The sequence below is a fragment of the Aythya marila genome (genome assembly GCF_965140915.1).
Source record: "Aythya marila genome assembly, chromosome: 27".
Classification (NCBI taxonomy): domain Eukaryota; kingdom Metazoa; phylum Chordata; class Aves; order Anseriformes; family Anatidae; genus Aythya; species Aythya marila.
Window position 1 is genome coordinate 3342082 of NC_139068.1, and position 20924 is coordinate 3363005.

General features: G+C 52.3%; 3 protein-coding genes across 5 annotated transcripts; 1 reads left to right on the forward strand and 2 right to left on the reverse strand.

Annotated features, from left to right (window-relative positions):
• Positions 1-2677: 2677 nt before the first annotated feature.
• FEM1A (fem-1 homolog A) lies at positions 2678-6872 on the forward strand. The gene has a single exon (XM_082779763.1). It carries the CDS (start codon positions 2899-2901, stop codon positions 4945-4947), a length of 2049 nt encoding a protein of 682 aa, XP_082635889.1. The 5' UTR covers positions 2678-2898; the 3' UTR covers positions 4948-6872.
• Positions 6873-9644: 2772 nt separating this feature from the next.
• TICAM1 (TIR domain containing adaptor molecule 1) lies at positions 9645-13549 on the reverse strand. Of its 3 annotated transcripts, none has more exons than XM_082779762.1 (3): positions 13390-13549; positions 12800-12918; positions 9645-12321 (listed from the first exon to the last, which is right to left on the reverse strand). In XM_082779762.1, the coding sequence occupies exon 3, from the start codon at positions 12233-12235 to the stop codon at positions 9926-9928; it is 2310 nt and encodes a 769-aa protein (XP_082635888.1). In that variant the 5' UTR covers positions 12236-12321; positions 12800-12918; positions 13390-13549; the 3' UTR covers positions 9645-9925. The 3 variants fall into 3 exon arrangements, with proteins under 3 accessions (XP_082635888.1, XP_082635887.1, XP_082635886.1); XM_082779761.1 differs by having other exon boundaries at positions 12800-13038; XM_082779760.1 differs by lacking the exon at positions 12800-12918.
• Positions 13550-14823: 1274 nt separating this feature from the next.
• LOC309887881 (uncharacterized protein) lies at positions 14824-19225 on the reverse strand (the record flags this gene model as incomplete). Its single annotated transcript, XM_082779910.1, has 7 exons — positions 14824-15384; positions 15477-15605; positions 15804-16000; positions 16439-17501; positions 17812-17894; positions 18486-18681; positions 19169-19225. 7 exons carry the CDS (start codon positions 19223-19225, stop codon positions 14824-14826), a joined length of 2286 nt encoding a protein of 761 aa, XP_082636036.1.
• Between the last annotated feature and the right edge of the window lie 1699 nt (positions 19226-20924).

A 20924-nucleotide genomic window follows, 5' to 3' on the forward strand; every position in this document is an offset into this window, starting at 1 on the left:
GCCACACAATCTGGCAGCCTTGTCAAAACGTCTCATTTTTTATCTTCTTTTCCTCCGGTGGGTATTTAATTTCCCTCTATATTCTCAGAATACTGGCTGGGGCTTTATCTGCATTACGCTACAAAACCTTCACAGGAGTCTCCGGGGCCTCGTGGAGGACACACTGTGAAGATGAGGGACGTGATGGTTTCTAGTCCTTCGTTTATTTCTATGCCAGGTGTTGAGCTGGTGTCCCTGGTTTGGGACATTGATTCTTTTGGTGGTGACCTCTGTAGGAGACGCCAAAGGAAGCAGGAGAACTGATGTAACAAGGGAATCTGATCAGAGCCCCTGGTTTCTGCCCCTCACAGCCAAAATCCTGCCCCAGACTTTTCAGGCTGATGCTGTTGCAGCATATCAGCTCAAGGCAAGCTGACGTAAGCTGTCCACCACCATGTTCAGCCCTCTTTGACTTGTCAGACCAAATAATCCATTTTCAGATGGCTCAGGGGTGAGATACTGTGGCTCAGCTCTTCCATATCCATGTCTCAGGATCTACAGGGCTTTTGAGAGACTCCTTGTGCTGTTTATTCTTATTCTCATTACTAAGCAGTTTCTTCATTCATCAAAACAAAACAAAACAAAATCCAGCCCCCCCCAAAAAAACAAACCAAAACAAAAAAAAAACAACAACACACATTTTTATCAGCTGCACTTCTATCCCGTGATGTTTCTGACAGCTCACCCAGGAACTGGGGGCAGGCTGTGATGTAAATTTGGGAGCTCAAAAGCTTACTTGGTGTTCCGGTGAATTCCATATCCATTGTAAGGAGGGGAAATTAATAGGAAGCTTTAGTTAATAGATACTTCAGATAAAAGTGTGAGTGCATCTGGTCACCATAGCAACGTGAAAGAGCCCGCAGGGAGAGGAAATGTCACTATGTCTGTGTCTGCGCCTTGACCTGCTGCAGTGCAAACAGCCCAAGTGCTGTGGATTTCACATGTGGAGGTGCACAAGCAGGTGTACAGCCCTGTGTACAGGTACACGCCATGCACACATACGTTCTGCTCACACTTTTAGCTGTTTGACATCTCCATGTCGTCAGCTATGCACACAGACACGCACAGGAAGCCTCACGTTAATATTAAAACGGACCACGTGCACCCAAACTCATTGCTGACAGCTATCTACGTTTGAGAACGTGTTTTTTAGCTGTAAGCATAGGTGTGTATTCGCACCTGTGTGTGTGAAGGGGACACAGGAATAGTCTCAAATAGCTTCCAGCGCACACAGCCACTTCTGTTGTGGCACACAGAAAGCTGCACTTGCACAGTACACACACACTGGAGGTGGAAGGACACCTTTGCTCATTTTCTTTTACCCGTGAAGCTGCTCTGTCCCCGGGCACGTTGCACGCGTTGACGACACGCTCGTGTGCACGGTCAGACTTTGTGTGGGAATTCTGCCACGGACACTTTGGCTCTGGCTCAGGAGCGCCGAGCACCTGCTGCTCCCGTTGACTTTAACAGCTGCTGGAGTGAAAATTAGGCCTGCGCTGTCTGTTATGCAAAAGCAGTTTCTTAGCAACAAAAATGATATTCGGTGTGAAGGCAACGCGCATTAGCGGGATAATCCTAGGTAATTCCAGACAAGACCTAAATGGGTGGAAGGATGGACGGACTGAATAATAATAATGATAGACAGAGTAACAGCAATGGAAATAATGAGGCTAATCTTATTTCCCTGGAAAGAAGAAACAGCTATAAATAAGACACAACAGCAGAAACCTTGTGCCAATTCCCCATACAAAGATTAGAGCACCGTAAATCCAACTTCTGCCCTAAAAATAGGTTCTGGTAACTAAAGCTTTCCTAATCTGAACTATTGCGTTAGATATTTGTTCCTCGCTCCGTGTTGCCATTCAGGAATGTACGAAGTTGGACATCTTGTGCTACGGCAGGGATCAAGGGGAATTAACCCGTGTGTGGTGCTTGGGCGGGCAGCTCTGCTACCTCCAGACAAGTGTCTCCTCAGCGAACAAGCTGCATGCTTTAAAACACTACAATGATTTTTAAGAACGTGGCGGGCTGGCGCTGTACCATGCTGTGTAGCTGTTTTATTTTGGAGTTTGATCGCTTCGAGGAATTTATCAGAAATAAAACCCACGATGAAACATGTCCCTATTAATGTCACAGAACGCTTTTTAAAGCACTTCTGCTTGGCACAGCGACGTCGGGCTGCCCTGCCCCGGCTCCTTTTGCCACAGCCCGGGCCCTGCCCCGCTCCCCCAGCCCCCGGCCCCGTTTTGGGGCCGCTTTGGGGCCGGCCCGGCCGCCCCCCGCCCCTCCCCGCCCCTCCCCTCCCCGCCCCTCCCCTCCCCGCCCCTTCCCGCCCTCGGCAGCCCAGCCGCGCGGGGGCCGCTGGGAAACGCGGCTCGGCCCCCTCGGGATCCCTAGGGAGGGGCTGTCCTCAGGGCTCGGCCGGACTACATTTCCCAAGGTGCCCCGCGCGGGATCTCTGCGCCGCTCATGGTATCCAGCCACTTCCCCCCTTCCCGCTGCCTGCCGGGAAATGCAGTCCAGCGGGGAGTTGCTCCCGCGGGGCTGGCAGGGTCCTTCAGGGGCGCGGGACTCCATTTCCCATCGTCCTCCTCCCGCCCCGCCGCCCGCCCCGCTCGGGCGCCATTTTGTTTCGCGTTCCAACCTAAGATGGCGGCCGGGCGAAGAGACTGAAGGTTGCTGCGGCGGGACGGGGGGCGGCCGGCGGGATGGCTTCGGCCCCGTAGCGGCTCCTTGTCCCCCGGGGGCCGCCCTCGCCCAGCGCCTGCCCCGGGCCGAGCTGGGGGCGCGGAGGAGCCGGTCCATGGCCAGGAGGTGGCCGGGGCGGTCGCCGCTGCGGTCGCCGCGGCCCCCGTCGCCATGGACCTGCGCACGGCCGTGTACAACGCGGCCCGCGATGGGAAGCTGAAGCTGCTGCAGAAGCTGCTGGGCAGCCGGAGCCGGGAGGAGCTGGAGGCGCTGACGGCGGGGCCCGGAGGTGGAGACGGTCCCGGGGGTGGCAGCACCCCGCTGCTGATCGCCGCCCGCCACGGGCACCTGGAGGTGGTGGAGTACCTGCTGGATCACTGTGGGGCCCGCGTGGAGGAGGGCGGCTCCGTTAACTTCGACGGGGAGACCATCGAGGGGGCCCCTCCGCTATGGGCGGCTTCGGCGGCCGGGCACCTGGGGGTGGTGCGCAGCCTCCTGGATCACGGCGCCTCAGTGAACCAGACCACGCTGACCAACTCCACGCCGCTGCGGGCCGCTTGCTTTGATGGGCACCTGGAGATCGTGCGTTACTTGGTCGGGGAGCGCGGGGCTGACCTGGAAGTGGCTAACCGGCATGGACACACGTGTTTGATGATTTCTTGCTATAAAGGGCACCGGGAGATTGCACGGTACTTGCTGGAGAAAGGGGCTGATGTCAACCGCCGGAGCGTGAAGGGGAACACGGCCCTGCACGATTGCGCCGAGTCTGGCAGCCTGGAGATCCTGCAGCTGCTGCTCCGCTCCAAAGCTCGCATGGAGAAAGATGGTTACGGCATGACTCCGCTGCTAGCGGCCAGCGTCACCGGTCACACCAACATAGTGGAGTACCTCATCCAGGGAGGGCTGCAGCAGGAGGAAGAGGAGGTGGCAGGGAACCAAAACGGGACCTGTGCGTCAGGTGGGAGCCATCAGAGGTGTGGCAGTGCCGGTCGGGAAACTCCTCAGGGCTGCGAAGAAGAGGGGCGTGACAGATGCTGCGCCTCAGCTTCCAGTCAGGATGAGCAGCAGGTTCCTAACGTGTTCTGCACTCGAGAGGCTGCTGTGGAAGCGCTGGAGTTGCTGGGTGCCACGTTTGTGGATAAGAAACGAGACCTTTTGGGAGCCCACAAGTACTGGCGAAGGGCGATGGAGCTGCGCTATGAGGGCGGGCAGTACCTGCCTAAACCCGAGCCCCGGCAGCTGGTGTTGGCATACGACTATTCGCGGGAAGTGAGCTCGCTGGAGGAACTGGAAGCCCTGATCACTGACCCAGATGAGATGCGCATGCAGGCGCTGCTGATCAGAGAGCGCATCCTGGGCCCTTCGCACCCAGACACTTCCTACTACATCCGTTACCGAGGGGCAGTCTATGCTGACTCGGGCAATTTCGAGCGCTGCATTAACCTGTGGAAGTATGCTCTGGACATGCAGCAAGGCAACCTGGAGCCTCTCAGCCCAATGACTGCCAGTAGTTTCCTTTCCTTTGCTGAGCTTTTCTCTTACGTGCTTCAGGACCGCTCCAAAGGCACTTTAGCGACCCACTTGGGCTTTTCTGATCTCATGGGAGTACTGAGCAAAGGCGTCCGGGAGGTGGAGAGGGCGCTCGTGCACGGCAAGGACCCCGTAGTCGACTCGGCACAGTTCACCAAGACGCTGGCCATCATCCTCCACCTGGTTTTCCTGCTGGAGAAGGTGGAGTGCACCCCAGAGCAGGAACACCAGAAGCGCCAGACCATCTACCGCCTGCTGAAGTGCAGCCCCCGGGCCAAGAACGGCTTCACGCCGTTGCATATGGCTGTGGACAAAGATACCACGACGGTGGGACGTTACCCAGTGGGCAAGTTCCCCTCGCTGCACGTCGTGAACTTGCTTCTGGAGTGCGGGGCTGACCCGGACAGCCGCGACTACGACAACAACACCCCGCTGCACATCGCTGCCCGCAACAACTGCCCGCTGATCATGAGTGCCCTGATGGAGGCTGGAGCCCACATGGACGCCACCAATGCCTTCAAGCAGACTGCTTACGAGCTGCTGGATGAGAAGCTGCTCACCAAGAGCATGATGCAGCCCTTCAACTACATCACCCTCCAGTGCCTTGCTGCTCGCGCCCTGGACAAGCACAAGATTCCCTACAAGGGTTTCATCCCCGAGGAACTGGAAGCCTTCATTGAACTGCACTAGGCTGGGCGAGCTGAAGCCCCCAGCCTTTCCCCTCACCTGTTTTCACCCCGAAGAGGTCGAGCAGCCTGAGATCTCGGGCCATCCTTGTCAGGATGCTGAAGGCCATCGACGCGCTGAGAGGGGCTGTGAGCTTCGTCCTCGGCTGTCACCATCAGGCTGGCGCGTGCAGGGGTAGGGGAGGAGCAGGCTCGAGCTCGTGGCTGTCCCTCAGTGTTGGCATCTTCAGGTACTAGATACCTCCAGTGCACTGCACCCAGAGGAGGCTGCAGCCCCTGCCCTTTCCCCTACCGACCGTCTTGCCCTGAGAAGGAAGGAAAATGGAGATCCCTGGGACCTGCTGCCTCTGCCATTAGTGCTGGATTAACACAGCGTTAAGCTTTGGAGCAGCTACACATCACATACGTGCTCTAGCCCCTCCCATCCCAAATACTGAGTAGCTAGGAATGCCAGTGAGGAGTAAAATCCCTCCCAACTAATTCTTTCCCCACTCCCTTCTCAGATTTGGTGCAGTAAAAGTCTAACGGCCGCGTGGCTCGTTCCCTGCTGAGGTAGTTGCCTTGCATGACAGTAGGGCTGGGTATGCTGAGGGCTTTTTTTTTCTCCCTCTTGGTTGGCCATGTAGCAAGTGGTGTTAAAGGCCTGAGATGTCAACGATTGTGCATAAACCTGGGTTATTTTTTCTCTTTTAGAGCCAGGCCCTATCTATGCTGCAAGACTACTTCCATCCTGTAAGATGTAGTAAGGTCAGTTCTGGTTATACAGTCACATCGCTAGATAACTGCTTTCTACGAACGGGGAGGAAAAACCGTGACCTTAGAAAACTGGTGTGGAGTTCAGGCCCTTGCCTTGCCCATCCTGCACGTGTTAACTCCCCCGGGTGGGGTCCTTCAGCCCCAGAGCCCAGCAGGTGCTCACGGTGAGCTGTGCAGAATGGGTGTCACCAGAGTTCAGAGCCAAAGCCGTGCGCTTTGAACCATCGGTGAGGGGGTGCTCGTGGGCACCCTGCTAGGACGGGAGGTACCTGTACAGAGGGAGGTGCTGGGGGGGTTATTAAAGCAAGGGAGTGTGGGGTGTTTGCATGAGGGTGGTCTGGAGGAGGAAGGAAGAAGGAAATGCAAGTTACAGGGGCCTCCTGAGGTTGGTGGTGTCAGCCCAGGGGGCTCTGGCAGTTTTCCCATTCTGAGACCTCTCCATGGGGGGGTTCTTAGCGTCTGTTTTTGGCTTCTGACTCTTTGTAACTTCACTGAGCATGGTGCTACTTCAGGGGTTGAATTTGGACTCTCATTTGGCTTCTGTTCAGCCAAGCTCCCTTCTCTAATTGGAATCCACACACAACTTGGTTTTTCTCTTTAAATTCATAGTCTCAGCGTAGGTATTTGCCTCCGTTAGCAGAACCCTTCTCGGTGGTAAACAGCAGCGGTAAACACGAGGCCGTTCCAGCAGTTTATCTTGCAGGGGGAGGGACTGGGCTTTGGCACCCCGTGGCTCATATTTTGGCCCCGGGCAGGATGGAAAGCACGGTGGAGGGTGAAGCAGCTGCCTCAGAGCTTTGGGAAAGGGCAAGATGGGGAGTGCAGAACCCTGATCAACAACCATGCACTATATGCTTCTGAAGCTTCTCTACGTGTATTTATACGCCAGCGTATCCATAAGCCTCAATAATCCAGTGCTCTCTGCCCTTACAGATCCCGTAGATCTGCCGTTACATTTTGCAGTGTTAACTATAACTTTTATTTATAAAGCGAGGAGGTTTAACTTTTACTGAGATGTAAAGTGCAGACATAGTTTAGCTGCATTCTATTTTTTTTTTTTCTCCCTCATTTTGGCTGAAACGATCTAAACTGCAGGAATGGAATTTGTTAATTTGTGAGCTGATGAGCGCTCTTAACTTTAAATAATAATAAAAAAAAAAATGGCTGCTAGAATGCAAGTGCCTTGGACTTCTTGCTGGTAAGCCTCTCTTTTCAGCTCTCGCTTGTTTCCTAGGGATGGTGCCCTCGTGGATATGGTAATACTGGGCGTTTGTGATCAGTGGGCTTGATTGTTTCATTTCACCTGAATTTCCTCATGGGAAGAGCTAATCTGTGCTGCAGCTGTAACATTTCCCCTGAAAAAGGGTAACAGTGACACCGAAAGGACACCTTTCCTGACATACTTCGCTTTATCTTTTGATGTAAATGAAGCAGTGGGAAGGGATGATTTTGTTAGCTGAGCAATTATCCTGGACAAAGAATGGGGTTTCATCACTGAGGGCTACAGATCCTCCTGCAGCATGCTTCTGTCCAGGAGCCGTTCTGTGTGCACTTCCATGACTGAAATGTCTGCCTTTTGTTTGTTCCGCAGCCCAGGAGGTGCTCTTCTCCCTTCTAATATACCCAAATCCCTTACCTGTGGTCACTTCTTGACAAAGCAGTCTGAAAAAAGGTTTCCTTAGAAATTCAGAAGGGGTGAGAAAGTCACCCAGGGCTTTCCTGGAGCCATTGCTGGTGCTTTTATATCTCGGAAGCTCTCTGGAGCCTGCTAATGACATCTGATCAGTGTTTAAAAGTGGCCTCGAGCATCAGGATAGGGGCACCACATCAGCGTTTCTCAGGTTCACAGAGAAACTGGGCAAGAATCAGAGGGTCACAAGCACGCGTGCGTTCTGGTGGAAACCAGGCCTGGGTGGCAAAGCTCCCTGTGCAGGGCGAGCAGCAGCAAAGAGGGCCCTGAACACGTGGGATGAGCAAAGCTGCGGCTGAAAAGGGCTGTGGCTCTTAGGTGGAAGCTGTTCCCAGTAACCCGTGAGCCTCTTGGCCCTCCGTGCACAGTAAGCTTAAGAAAAACAGCACCCAAACAATCCTGCAGTGTCCCACGCACTGCTGCTGTGTCTTTCTCTGTTTCTCCCATCGTGGCAAACTCGGCGTGACTGCCACGGTTGTGTACGAGCCAGAGCAGCTTCCAGCTGACCAGGTTTGCATGACATTTATTTATAGAAGGCAGGATGGCTGGGGAAGGAGGGAGGTAAATGTTTCCTCCCAAAGGCTGCACAGCAACTGCAGCGTGCCGGGAGGTGCGGTAACACAACACCTATTCAAACAAAGGTGACGGAGAGAAGAGAAAATAGGAGCTTTCTTTCCTCATGCTTAGAAGGAACCTGGTCACTTGGAGGCTCCCGACAGGCTCTGTAAAGCATAAATGAGTTAATCCATTGTCACTGGGCCCTTCGAAGTTACAAGCCAACCTGTTTCAAAGCTGGAAGCCAGCAGCCGGTGGCAGCTTGTAGTGCTACGGATAGAAAGAGTTTGGGGTGGGCAGAGCCAGAGAGGAAGGTTGAGAACTAGATTGTCTTTAGGTTAATGGTGCTGCCTGAGAGGGTATTAAATCACCCCAACAGCCTTTTCTCTGAGGACTTGGTAACGATTTCCTTAAGCAGTTTTTGGTCCCAAAGATTGGGTGGCTCTTGGACAAAGACTGGAACCCAGAATGAGGCGCTGGGAGAGCCCAGCTGGGGGACATGGACATGCAAACAGCCACAGGAATACCAGGAACGGATCCCATCCCCTGCATCCCTTCCTTTGGCTCTCCTTATCAGAGACCTGGTAGCTCTCTGGCTCTTCCCAGGTGAGGAGTGGGGTGAGCTGCCCTGCAGCTCGCAGAGCCCCCGGAGCGGTGGCTGCTGTTGCCTTGGCTCTGCTCCCTGAGGCAGCAGTCCCATTCCCAGACGCCTGGTGGCTTTGGGCTGACCTCTGCTGACAGACCAGGCAAATCGCCGCGGCAGAGCGAGGGCTCTGCCGTTTGGCCTCGGATCCCTTCCTGGTGTTCAAAGCTCAGGGGCAGCCCGTATCCTACAGCCAGTGCTTGGGGCCTGCAGAACATCTCCCCCATAACCGGCCTTTCCCCGCTCCTGTTCACCTCCTTTGGTTCAGAGTCCACCTTTTCCCTCAAAGGTGGCAACAAATGGATGGGGTAATCTCGGTAGGGGACATCTCTCTGTAAACAGCCGCTCTGACAGGGCCTGATCCTGTCTCTGACCTCTTACAAACAGGTAAGAGTGGAGAACACACTGCTGCCCCCAGACATCCTCCAAAATTCCCCCCTCTCTGTGCTGCCTTCATCAAGTAATTGCTTTTCCAAAGCTTTACTGCGAAGATTCTTGCTCAGCCTCGTGCCTGGTGTGTTATCTCAGCCCTTTGGGTTGTTTTAAATACAGAAATATTGTCCTTAAACCACGCCTCCAGGGGCACACGGGAATTATTCCACAAACACAAAGCTTCTCTCTGCAGTTTCGGAGGGGAACTGAGAGCAGTGATCTTTTGGTTCCTCAGCCCAGGGGCCTGCAGCCTCTCACACGTTTTTGAAGCCAGTTTTGTGCAGCTTCCCAGGCTGGGACAGGGTGGGGGAAATGGCGCTGCTGCAAGGAGAGCACGCCGTGCACACGAAGTAAGCATTGGTACAAAGGGCCAGCAGCATTCCGCGCTACCAGGAGCAGAGAGGACTGCCAGAAGAACACCCCGTGGTGCTGAGCACCTTGACTGGAGGCCACGGTGACTCCCCAAAGCATCCCCTGAAGGTTTTTTCCTCAAATCACTTGGTCAGCACCCGGCTATGAAGCAGAGCCCAGCTGTGCCGTCTCCCCACCCCCCCACTCCAGAGGTACGACCGTGCCGAGCCCTTTTCCAGCCATCCCCAACTGCCCCTTTCCTAGTTCTGCAGGAAAGAACTGGAGAAAAACAAATCAATTAAAATTTATTTCTAGAACCTCCCAGTAACCCTCAGAAAATCAGGAAAATAGTTTTCTAAGTTAGTTGAAAATAAGCACATGGATGGTAGTCCCAGGAGAGTGCACCCTCTTTTGTCCACTGCAACAGAAGGTGGTTTTCTCCTGTGCTCCCAGAAACAGCACCTTTTACCCCCAGTTCCAGCAGAATTAATATAATCTAGGGTTTGAAATGAAATGTGAATGTCTCTGGCCCTGGCTGACCTCCTGCATCTCTGATCAAGAGTTCTTCGTGGATTCTTTCTCACCGTCCTGCGGGGCTGCTGTGGCGGTTTCCACCTGCATGGTGTTGTGGTTCCCAATCTGAACCATTCGAGCGTGCTGGATGATGATGGGCTGGGCACCCCCGGCCTCTGGCATGGCGTTGTGGGAGCCTGACGGGAGATGAAACGGTTGGGAAGGAGAGGGGCCCAGCTGGGCAGCCTGGTGAGGAGCTGGGGGAGGTGGGTACGTGGCAGCAGGGGGACAGGACGTGGCCCAAGGGGGACAGCACTGCTGGGGCAACTGGTGAGGCACGAACTGTCCCAGCTGCTGCCACGGTGTTTCTGACGGAGGCACCTGGGGAAAGGAGCCGAGGTTCAGGGCACCCAAGTTCTGCAGGGTTTGGCAGTGATCCTTAAACAGCTGTTGTCTCCTTTTGTGCTCTCGGACTTGCTGTATCTGGCACCACATGGCTTTCCTCTCGTTGATCTTGCTGGTGGTGAAGGTGTTCTTCACTACCCTGGCAAACCCGAGGGAGTTCTCATCCAAGGGCACCAGCACGCTGAGGATGCTGGGGATCTCGCTGCGCTCCAGGGGGTTCTCCTTGGGAACAAAAGGGATGACCGAGTTGTGCTTGGATGGTCGCTGGATGGACTCCATCAGAGCTGAGTTTGTTTCAAACATGCACAGGTGGCACAGGAAGTTCCTGGTCAGCAGGAGGATGATGAAAGCTGAGTTCTCCAAAGCATCCTGAAAGCAGGTCAGGCGGCCGTGTCCTGCCACGAGGAAGTCCTCACAGAACGTAGCACCGTTGGGAACCCCCATGCTCTCCAGCAGGTTCTTCACCCGACAGGCAACGTGCTCGTCTTCCCCAGCATGCAGAATAACAAAAGTGAAGAACTTTCTCTCTCCACTGTCTGGCTCTGCTGCCGATGCTGCTTTGGCAGTTTGGAAAGGAGGAGGGCAGGCTGGAGAAGGGGGTGAGTGGAAGGGAGAAGGATGTGGTAAGCTGTAAGGGGTAGCGTAAAGAGGAGGGGAAGGGGTTGAAGAGGAGTAGGTATGAGGAGGAAAAGAACTGGCTGAAGTGGAAGCAGGTGCAGAGCTGGAAGTGCTCACTGGAACAGAGGAGTCCTTTGTGGGCACGCAGGCAGGACCAACGTCCACTGTGGGTCTTGAATCAGGAAGACCTGCAGATAGTTCTTGCTTTTGGTCTCTGCTTTCTTTTGGTGCTGGCGGCTCTGCTGGCGCTATGCTGGAAACGTCGCTGGTTTCAACGGGTTGGCTGCCAGCACCTAGCGTGGGCAGCGGTGTTTCAGGAATGGGGAGAGATGGATGGCAGGAACTGACCTGCACAGCCGCCTCCTCCTGGGGGACCTGGGCATTTGTGTCCAGCCCGGGATGAGCGCTGGAGCTGCTTCCCCAGCCCGTTTCCTGCAGGCTGTGGCTCTGCCTGCCTTCAGCAGGCTGCCTCACGCTGCTGCTGTCCTTGTCACACAGCCGGCTGGGCTCACGGGAAGGAGGCTGCATGCAAAAAACAGCTGTGGGCGATTCACTGATCTGGAGATTGGTCAGAGAAGCAGAGCTCAGTGAGGAGTGCAAGGTCCTTGGGCCTGAGAGGTCTGAGGCAGCTCTAATCTGCACCGGGGAGCTTTTTGCCATGCTGTTTGGGATGGTCTTCTGGAGAAATCCTGTGCTCACATCAGATCTCAGTGTCTGAAACTTGCTGTCGCAACCCCCAGTGCTGATAGCTGGGCCAAATTTTTCCTGCTCCCCAGCCAGGACACTGTTTTGTGAATCCCTCTGAGCATCCCCGCTGGCACTGCAGGCTGTGGTGGCAGCCTGGTCAGCTCTGACCACAGCTTCGTGACTGCACAGTTCTTCCTTTGCCAGCAGCGAGTAGATCTGTGCCAGAAGTGCCATGGCTCCTGCATCCAGCTGGGGGGGCTGCAAATTCTCCCCATCTTTCTGCAGTCCTGCAGGGCCCAGTTTGGTCTGGTGGATATACAAGGCTGCCCGGTCATCTCCTAGGGCATTCAGACAAATTCTTGCCTCTGCTTCTTGTCCCAGAGTGAGCAGGACCATGGCTTGCAGTAACGTGCTGCTGCGCCCAGATACCAAATGCTTCAGTTTATATTTCAGGCTAAGGAGTTTATCTGGTGGGATCTGGGATAGAATATTAAGAACGTCCTCAAAGCTTGGCTGGAACTTGATGCTCTGTGCCATCTCATCAGCTCGTGGCCCAGATGCTGGACTGAAGCAGCATGAATGGAAAAAGCATATTACAGCATTTGGAGCTCTGTGCTTTGTGATGTCCTGGTTGTACTTCATGTGCTGCACAAACAGGAGCTCTTTGCTGCTCAGGGACTCATCTCAGAACTGGGACGGCTGCGTCCTGAAGAAGGGGCCAGATGAACCTGTGGAAAGAACACAGCGCAACACGATCAGAAACAGTGAGGCGGGGAGCTCCCAGGCTCATCCTCACAGCTCTGACATATTTTTGCATCCATTTAGTGCTTACAAATATACCAGCGCATGTGACGTGCTCCACGCATTGCTCCAACTCTGTTAAGCAAAGAACAAGCTCTGCGCTTTCCTATCACGTTAGTTCTAGCTGTTTTCAAATAACTGCTAAACTAATAACCTGTGTGGGTACATCCAAGCACCCGTCTCCTCCAGGGCAGTGGCTGATGCCAGGGGCATCACAGGCTCCTTGCAGCGGGCAGCTGGGGAATAAAGCGTGCCTGGAGGAACCCCTTCCAAACCACTCACTCCCTGCCAGGACGTTGATGGCCCGTAGCCCAACAAATCTGCTCTGAGGGTATCTAATGTCACTGTGGACATTGACACGATCTCTGTCCACATCTAATCCCTGAGCTCCCTTAATGCACTCACCGGAGCCGGCTGAGCGGGGTGAAATGAATCGGCAGCACTGACGGTACCGGAGAGCAGCAGTGCTGGCAGCCCAAGGGATGCTCACGGAGGCTCCTCACAGCATGACAGACACGCTCCCTCTATTTAAAGGAAGCCGTGGTGTTTAAAAATAGCACCCAGCCGGGGAAAGTTTGTAATTTCAAGTTGTTTACATCTCCCCAAAATCCTCTAATTGCATAACGAGTGAGCTCAAGCCGAACCTGAGGAAGTGAACGGCGCCTTCAATGAAATGTCTGATTCTGTGAAGCGGAGGAAAGGGAGGAAAGGAGAGAAAGGCCGGGCACTCGAAACGGCAGACGGAGGACTTTGAAACCCGGCGGTGCCCTTCCGCTGTGACTCAGCGAGAGGCCCGGCTTTCACCCCAATTTCTGCCACCTCTCACCGTGCCCCCCAACCGCTTCACCCCACCGTGAGGGGCAGAGCCCCGGCGTGCCCCCGTTCCCGCGGAGCCCGGCACCTTTTTTTTTTTTTTTTTTTTTTTTTTACACCTTTTTCCCCCCGTTTTGTTACCGCCCCCCTCGGCGGCGGGGATGGGGCCGGGGCCGGCCTACCTGCGGCGGGTCCTGCTCCGGCCTCCCCGGGGCCGCCTCGCCGCAAATCCCGGCCGGGCCTCGGCCTCCGGGTCTCGACCTCCGGGTTTCGGCCTCTCCTCGCCCAGCCCGGGCTGGGGCCGGGCCCTGGGAGCCCGCGAGGAAGCGGCGGGGCCCGGCCGGGGCGAGGCCTCAGGGCCGGGGCGGAGCGGGCCCAGGAGGGCCCGGGCTCCTGCAGCCACTCGGGTGCAGGCCCAGCCTCCCCCTGGAGGATTCGTGGAGATTTTAAAATGGTTTAATGAAGTGTTTAAGCCAAGCTGGCGAGCCTGGGCACCGGTGTTTTCCTCTAGCGATAGGCTGTCGGCATTGCTTCTGGGGTGTCATTGCGAAACGTTTGAGATAGGAGTAGAGAGGAACCCAATACTGCAGGGTACAGAGGCAGACAGCCCTGCCAAAATCCTTTTCTTCCTAAATTTGAGGCAGGCAGTAGACCCACTAAGAGCATTTGGGTTAAAATAATGAGAAGAGAGTTGTTAAACGCAAGCTTCCCACCCCCCACTGCTAAGGGAAAGATCACGATGCTGCAGCTTTACAGACAGAAGAAACGCGTTTATTTGACAGCAGTTCAAGCTTTATTTTGAAGCCTCTTGCCATTACTCTAATCCTAGCAATGGTGCCATACCAGGACAAAATAAGTTGTATTACAGATGACAAGGTATTGTTTGCTTGGAAAAAATAGTATCTATCTCTATTTTAAATGACTGAATATCTATAAACATGGCAGAATAACTCCTGGCAAAAGCTGCAAAATACATCACTGACAGAGGTACACACAGAGGATTCCTGAAATCACTTACATGACTAGGAAAGACAGTCCCACTGCAAACTGGCACCCTTAAGAGAAAAATCCCACCTTGCCAAGTGTTTCTTCTGTGAAAAACCACCTGTTTTGCTGAGAAGTCTCTTTTGAGAAGAAGCCTCTTGCTCCCAGCTGTTCCTGGTCTGCTGCAGGGCTCAGATTCTCAGGAAGCACAACAGCCAGAAAGGAAGTAGTGTCTGTAGTTTTAAACTTGTAGGAGGGAAACTCTAAAGGTCAAGTGCAGTATCTTCTTTAAAATCTCCACAGTTTGGATGAATTCATTAAAAACCCACCATTAAAACTAACTTGAGACCACTTCTCACCCAGAGTTAGGCACTCACACACAGCTGTGCTGCCTTAAAAGTCCCAAGGACAGGCCCTCCAAGTCCCCTTTCAGAGCAGCATGCTTAAAAAAAAATAAAAATAAAATCAAGATATGGAATCACCCCTGCTTGGTTATCAAGTCTCGCAAACTACATCTTACTGTACGCTCAGCCTGGGACAGGCACTCTTGGCATGATCAGCAGTTGGGTACAAGATAAAAAGACCAAGTCACATTCTAGCCAAGGGGCCTTGGCCAGAGAGGATGGAATTTTTCAGAGATCTTCCTTTGGTGCATTAGTTACTAGCTCCTTTGCAGCCAATGCAACCTCCATTTCCACCTCCATGTCTCTCTCTAGCTTCTCTTCTATCTTCTCTAGCACTTCACACACTTCACCCAGAATTGTTTTTGCTCCCTTTGGTTCTTCAGGCATCTTAGCCACCTCCTCTGATGTAGCAGCCTTTTCCAAGGCAGGACATTTTATCTCAGTTGCATCTTTCTTCTCCTTTCTGCTATCCTCTTTCACTCTTGCCCTGAAGGGACCCACCAGCCAGTTAAGAGGGATGTTCTGAGTTACATACTGGAGCAGGTCATTTAGAGACCTCTGGGCTTCTACCACATAGTCCCGACTCTCAGCCAGGGTGGTGCTAGACAGGTCATGGAAGGACTTAGCACCGGAAAAAGAAGTGTGGAGCTTCCGGATATTTCGAGTGGCTTGATGAACAGCTTCTTGAATGTCGCTGGGGAGGCCATGGATGCTGACTTTCAGATTCTCATAAGCACGTTGTAGCTGCTGGGTGATGATATGCAGCATAGTTAAAGTCCGTGATTCTATCTGCTGGGAAAGAAATATAGCTCAACTACTATAGCAGATGAGATGCACACCATCCACAAGAGGCCTGATTACATACACCTGCATGGGTATACCTCTGCCTGGGAGGCTGTTTGAACTTGGGGTCCCTTGGGTTGGGTCAGGCTCCAGTCCACCCACAGCTGATGGAGCTTCTCTTGAGCATCCAGAAGCTTCTGGCCAACCTCCTTTTTCACAGATTCAATCTGATGGGAAAAATGAGATGAAGTTGGATTGCAAGCACATACAATCAGTGAAGCAGAAGCAGTCCTAAGCACTTCAGACAGGGAGACGCCCAGAAGGGCATACAGCTGGGTGCAGGATGGAAGAAGCACCTACATCTGGCTATTACAGCAGGAAGACTACAGATGGAAGGAAAAGGGAAAAAAAAAAAATGTTGGTACCAAGTTTATTGCCAGCTGTAGTTGCGAGAGTGTGTTGTAGAGTCTTTGCTTAACATGCTGCAGCTTGTTCAGGGAGTGCTGGTAGGCTCTGTGGCGGACTTTGTTAGAGAGGGAACCCAGACGAACGAAGTAACTCTGCTGCTGTTTCTGCTCCTCCACAGAAGCCATACCAAATCCCTCAGCAGTGGCAAGTTTACCTGGAGGAAATAAGAACAGAGATGTAGCTGTGCTCCACTCCCCCAGCTGCAAAGAGCAGGGGAAAAAAAAAAAAAAGAGGTAAGAGCTCCCATTGTAAGACACGAATGCTGAAGCTTGCTGTATAAACACCAGGCATTTGCAGTTGCTCAGATGTTAAAGGTAGGCTAGTCCCCACTCAGGGTTCTCTCCAGATAAACAGACTTGACAGATAGGTTGAAGCAGACACCCATAGATTTGTCTTGAGGCTAAAGGGCAAGAAGCAGCTAGCAAATGCTTGAACTCTGTCCTGTAGCACGTGGACAGTCAGTGTTGACAAAGCCAAGTTGATGACAAATTCAGAGCTACCTGCCTACTTCAGGTGACTTGCAGCATCAGGTGCTCTCTAGTCACGTAGGAAAGGCTTTGCATTTACAACCGCCAGCCAACCATTTTCTCACCTAGTTCCTCTTGTGTCATGGGGAGGTAGCGATCCACCAGATCTTCTGATATGCCCAGGACAGATTCTACACCACCTGCCACTGCTTGGCCCACCGCCCTGGCTTTGCTTACACTGTTGTTCACCACTGTATTAGTGATATCCACACTCTCCTGGATGGCCTCTCTGCTCTGCTCAAGGGCTGTGTTTATTTTGCTAGTTATGGTGTTAAATGCAGCATCCAGGGCTGTATTGACCGTAGAAGTGACCACTGATTTGGTCTTCTCAACACCATCCTGAACAGCCACTTTAGTTAGATCCACTGCCTCTGTCACCTTGTTGGTCACCAGTTCCTTGGCCCCCTGGGCAGCCTCCACAGCATTGACAATAGTAGATGCCACTGCAGACTTGGTCAGCCCGACGCTCTCCTCCACAATGTGCTTACTCAGGTCCACAGCCTCCGTCACCTTGTTGGTCATGAGCTCCTTGGCACCCTGGGCAGCCTCCACAGCACTGGCAATAGTGGAAGCAACCGCAGACTTGGTCAGCCCAACGCTGTCCTCCACGATGTGTTTAGTGAGGTCTACTGCTTCAGTCACCTTGTTGGTCATGAGCTCCTTGGCCCCCTGGGCAGCCTCCACAGCATTGACAATCGTGGAAGCAACTGCAGACTTGGTCAGGCCAATGCTGTCCTCCACGATGTGCTTACTCAGGTCCACAGCCTCCGTCACCTTGTTGGTCATGAGCTCCTTGGCGCCCTGAGCAGCCTCCACAGCATTGACAATAGTAGATGCCACTGCAGACTTGGTCAGGCCAATGCTGTCCTCCACGATGTGCTTAGTGAGGTCTACTGCTTCAGTCACCTTGTTGGTCATGAGCTCCTTGGCACCCTGGGCGGCCTCCACAGCACTGCTAACACTGGAGGCCACCACTGACCTGGTCAGCTTAACGCTGTCCCCAACAACATTTTTTGTGAGATCCACAGCTTCAGTCACTTTATCAGCCACTGCTTCTTTCGCCTCACAGGCGGCATCCATGGCAGATATCACTTTGGTGGAAACCAGCTGCTTGGTGTCTGAGATTACCTACAACAGGAAGGGGCAAAGAGATTTATTTTTTTCCTGAAATAAGCCCTGAAGTAGCTTTTGCACGTGGCTAAACTGTGCTCGTGCTCTTGTAAATACAGGTGCATTTTCCCAGTGTCCCACAAGGCTGTGTTCATTCCCACATGCTGAAGACATATCCCCAGCCCTTATCAGCTAGCAACAAGTCCCCTAGCCCATACCTCACAAAGCAGTGCTGCTCGAGTTTATTTCCCCAAGCTCTACTTTACACATGAGTTCCAAAAAGCAAGAGAGCAAGCCACGGCTTCCCCAGGAAAAGCTTTTACTTTACCTTATCTGCTGGCTGTTGAAGGAAAGGCAAGTTCTCCTCCAGCTGATTCAATCCTTTACAAGCATATTCATTTACGAGTGCAACTAGACAAAAAAGAGAGGTACCAGTTTAGTCTTCAGTTCGGAAAGGGATTTTTGACCCTATAATGACCAACATGGGATACTTATGAACACAAAATCACTGCTCTGGGGTGCAGTGTGTGTGGGGTGTCTCATTAAGAAGTGAGCAAGCCTTTCAGTTCAAGCAGGTTCAGTCTCCATTTTGCCTTCCCAGCTTCCTAGCAATTGGCTGCTCCTCACTCCAAGTGCAGTACAGCACTTGTCTCTAGTGAGCAGGACGGTTAAAGTGTTGGGATAAGAGACTGAACAATATCCAGAAGGGACACTGATACTACCAGATGGGATGTTGATAGCTTGGAGCAGTGAAAGAAAGGCAAGGAGTTTTTCCTGACTCAAAGAACCCACAGACAGGAGGCCAGACTACTTCTGCTAGCAATATCATGTCCATCCAACTCAGTGGATTTATTGAGCAGCGGGGAATAGGGGATGACTCAGTGCTGTGATTAATGTGAACAGTGTGCTGAAGGAGATGGATGTCACCCGACAGGCCCCTGAAGCTCCCCTGCCACCTACTCCCTTCTGTGCAGGGAAGGTCTCCCCAGCCTCCTTGCTTACTTTGTGGCTCAAGCTGGTTCAGTATGGGCTGTGCCCCACCGACCACACTCCCTACTGCAACAGCAGCCACAGTCTCAGCCACATTGCAGACGCCGCTGAGGCAAGGATGGGTCTCCTTGGTGTGGTTGTAGGCAGACGAGACCAGGTTGAATGCAGAGTTGAGCAAGGGCAGGCTGGTCACCCGATTGACAGCGCTCTAAAACCAGAGAGAAACAAGTGACTTCTGAGACCCAGCCTCAAGCTGAGGAGTGAATACAAGACATTAGAAGTTCCACAGCAACACCCAGTCCATCTCATCACCCTTTTTAAGTACAGAGTTGAAGGGATTTGCCCAAAGACAAATCCTTGTCAGCAGCAAGCCAGGATTAGAAGTTGGAGCTGTACACTTGTCACTGCTGAGTCACTGGGTTTTAGCACTGTCAAGCCCAGATGTAGAAATAGGACTGATAACAGCTAACACTTCAGAATTATTTGCATTATTTGAGCCAGCCCTGGAATTTCTTCTTGAGCAAGAAAAGTTCGCTTCACTACTGTGTTTAGATTTAGCCACAGCTTCATTTGGTTAATTTTTCCTGCTACTCCCAGCGTGGTTTTGAGATGCTGACTCAAGTTAGCTAACCACCATAGCTGTCAGCAGGTAGTTTAACTGCTGCATGTTTGAGTACCCCCCGTCTGGCACCTACCTCTTGCTGCTGGTCCTCAGCCTCTGGCAGATTCTGCGTGGTCTTCTTTGATGCCATAGTGAAGTCAACTGCAGCTGAAAGGTTAGAAGTAGTCACAGAGTACAACTTCAGTTTCCTCAAGTGAACTACAATCCTACCAAAACCATTGAAAAGCAGAGGGCAAAGTCAAGATCCAGCACAGTGCAGGAACTTCGTGGAATCACTAATTTTTCTTACAAGGAAGTGAGGATATTTGGGAGGCTCTATAAAGTATGGTGTCCACATGCTTCTACAGGACAGCTGTACTCAGTCCCATCCCTCAACCCCCACACAGCTAGATATTTTAAACAAAGCAGCCTACTTATTTTCTTACTGGTAACATTTGTCTTGCTTCGAAGATATGGGGTCAGAAGTAGGTGAGACCTTCTGCAGAGACAATGAATAACATTACAATGATACTCCTGGTTCAGCTTCCCACTGCATGGGCTCTTCACTGCCCAAGGACTGGAAGAAAGGAAAGCTGCACCCTGCAGACGCAGGTTTAGTGGCATAAGCTACATGACCATTGCCTCAGATGTGAGGGGTTACTGCTGTACTAAGCCCTGATGAAATCTAACTACCATAAGTTTTGAAATGAAAACTAAAATTACATAAGATGAACTCATTGTTCGTTTTAAATTCCATTATCGTTGAACTATTGAAGAAACAGCTGAGCTTTCCCAGTACTCTATTTTCATTTTAATTACTTATTTTAGAGAAGTCCCACCATGCCTCTTTATCATCACTACCAACTCCAGCAACAGAAGGTCTTGCAGCTCTGGAAGAGGTATGAAAACGTTTGAGTTTTCCTAAGACGGCAGGTCATGTTCTGCTGCTGTAGTATTCTAATCATCTACTTCAAAGCTTGTGTCCACATCCAGCTGAGCTGCTAGGAGAACTACAGGGCAAATCTCTCCTTTACTTCCCTTGATACTAAGCCCTAGATGTGTTCTCATTACCTAACGAGACTACAGAAGTTGAAGTATAAAAATGATGCAATATCTTGAATGAATATCAACCTCCCCAGCATGGAACTGGGTTGGTATCTGGACACTCCAGTGTCATGATAAATCCAAGATTACATCTCATCTTGCCTCAGGCAGGCACAGCAGGGACTTCAGCACACTTGCTCTTCATTGCAGTAGCTGCTTTCCTCACACGCCAGTTAATCCCTGTTCTTACAATTCCTATAACATTTTCCAGTGGAAAAAAACAAACAGGATCCCCAAGCCAAGGACAACTCCAGGCTCCCAGGACAGACTTCACCAAAAAGAAGCTGATTTGTGACTTTGTCATCAACTTTGACTTCAGTAAGATTCCCATTTGCTCTGGGAACAAGAAAGCTGGAGAACAAACAGTGAGATGAACATTTTCTGGCTCTGGGCTGACAATACAACTAAGAAAATTCTCAGCAGGTAATACCATGGGCCTTGACAGCCCAGCAAGTCACATATGCAACTACTTGGCATTTTAGTGAGACTCAGACAGGGCAGGGATGCCAAACACCACCTGCCCACAGCAAGACGTATCACAGATAGGGATGTCCATCCTCTCCAGTGGGAAACCCAGAGCCAACACCCTTCTGGGCATTCCTGGTGACCAACCTGCCCAGCAGGCTGCCTAATATAACACCACGTGAAACACAGCTTGCACTTCAGCAGCCTGGGAAAACTTCTAGAAGATTGCTCCAAGCATAAACAGGGCTTGAGTGCAAAGCCTCAGTCCCAAAGTCCACATG

Coding starts and splice junctions, on each gene's coding strand:
- FEM1A (XM_082779763.1), top strand. CDS start 2,899: ATGGACCTGCGCACGGCCGTGTACAACGCGGCCCGCGATGGGAAGCTG.
- TICAM1 (XM_082779760.1), bottom strand. CDS start 12,235: ATGAAGTACAACCAGGACATCACAAAGCACAGAGCTCCAAATGCTGTA.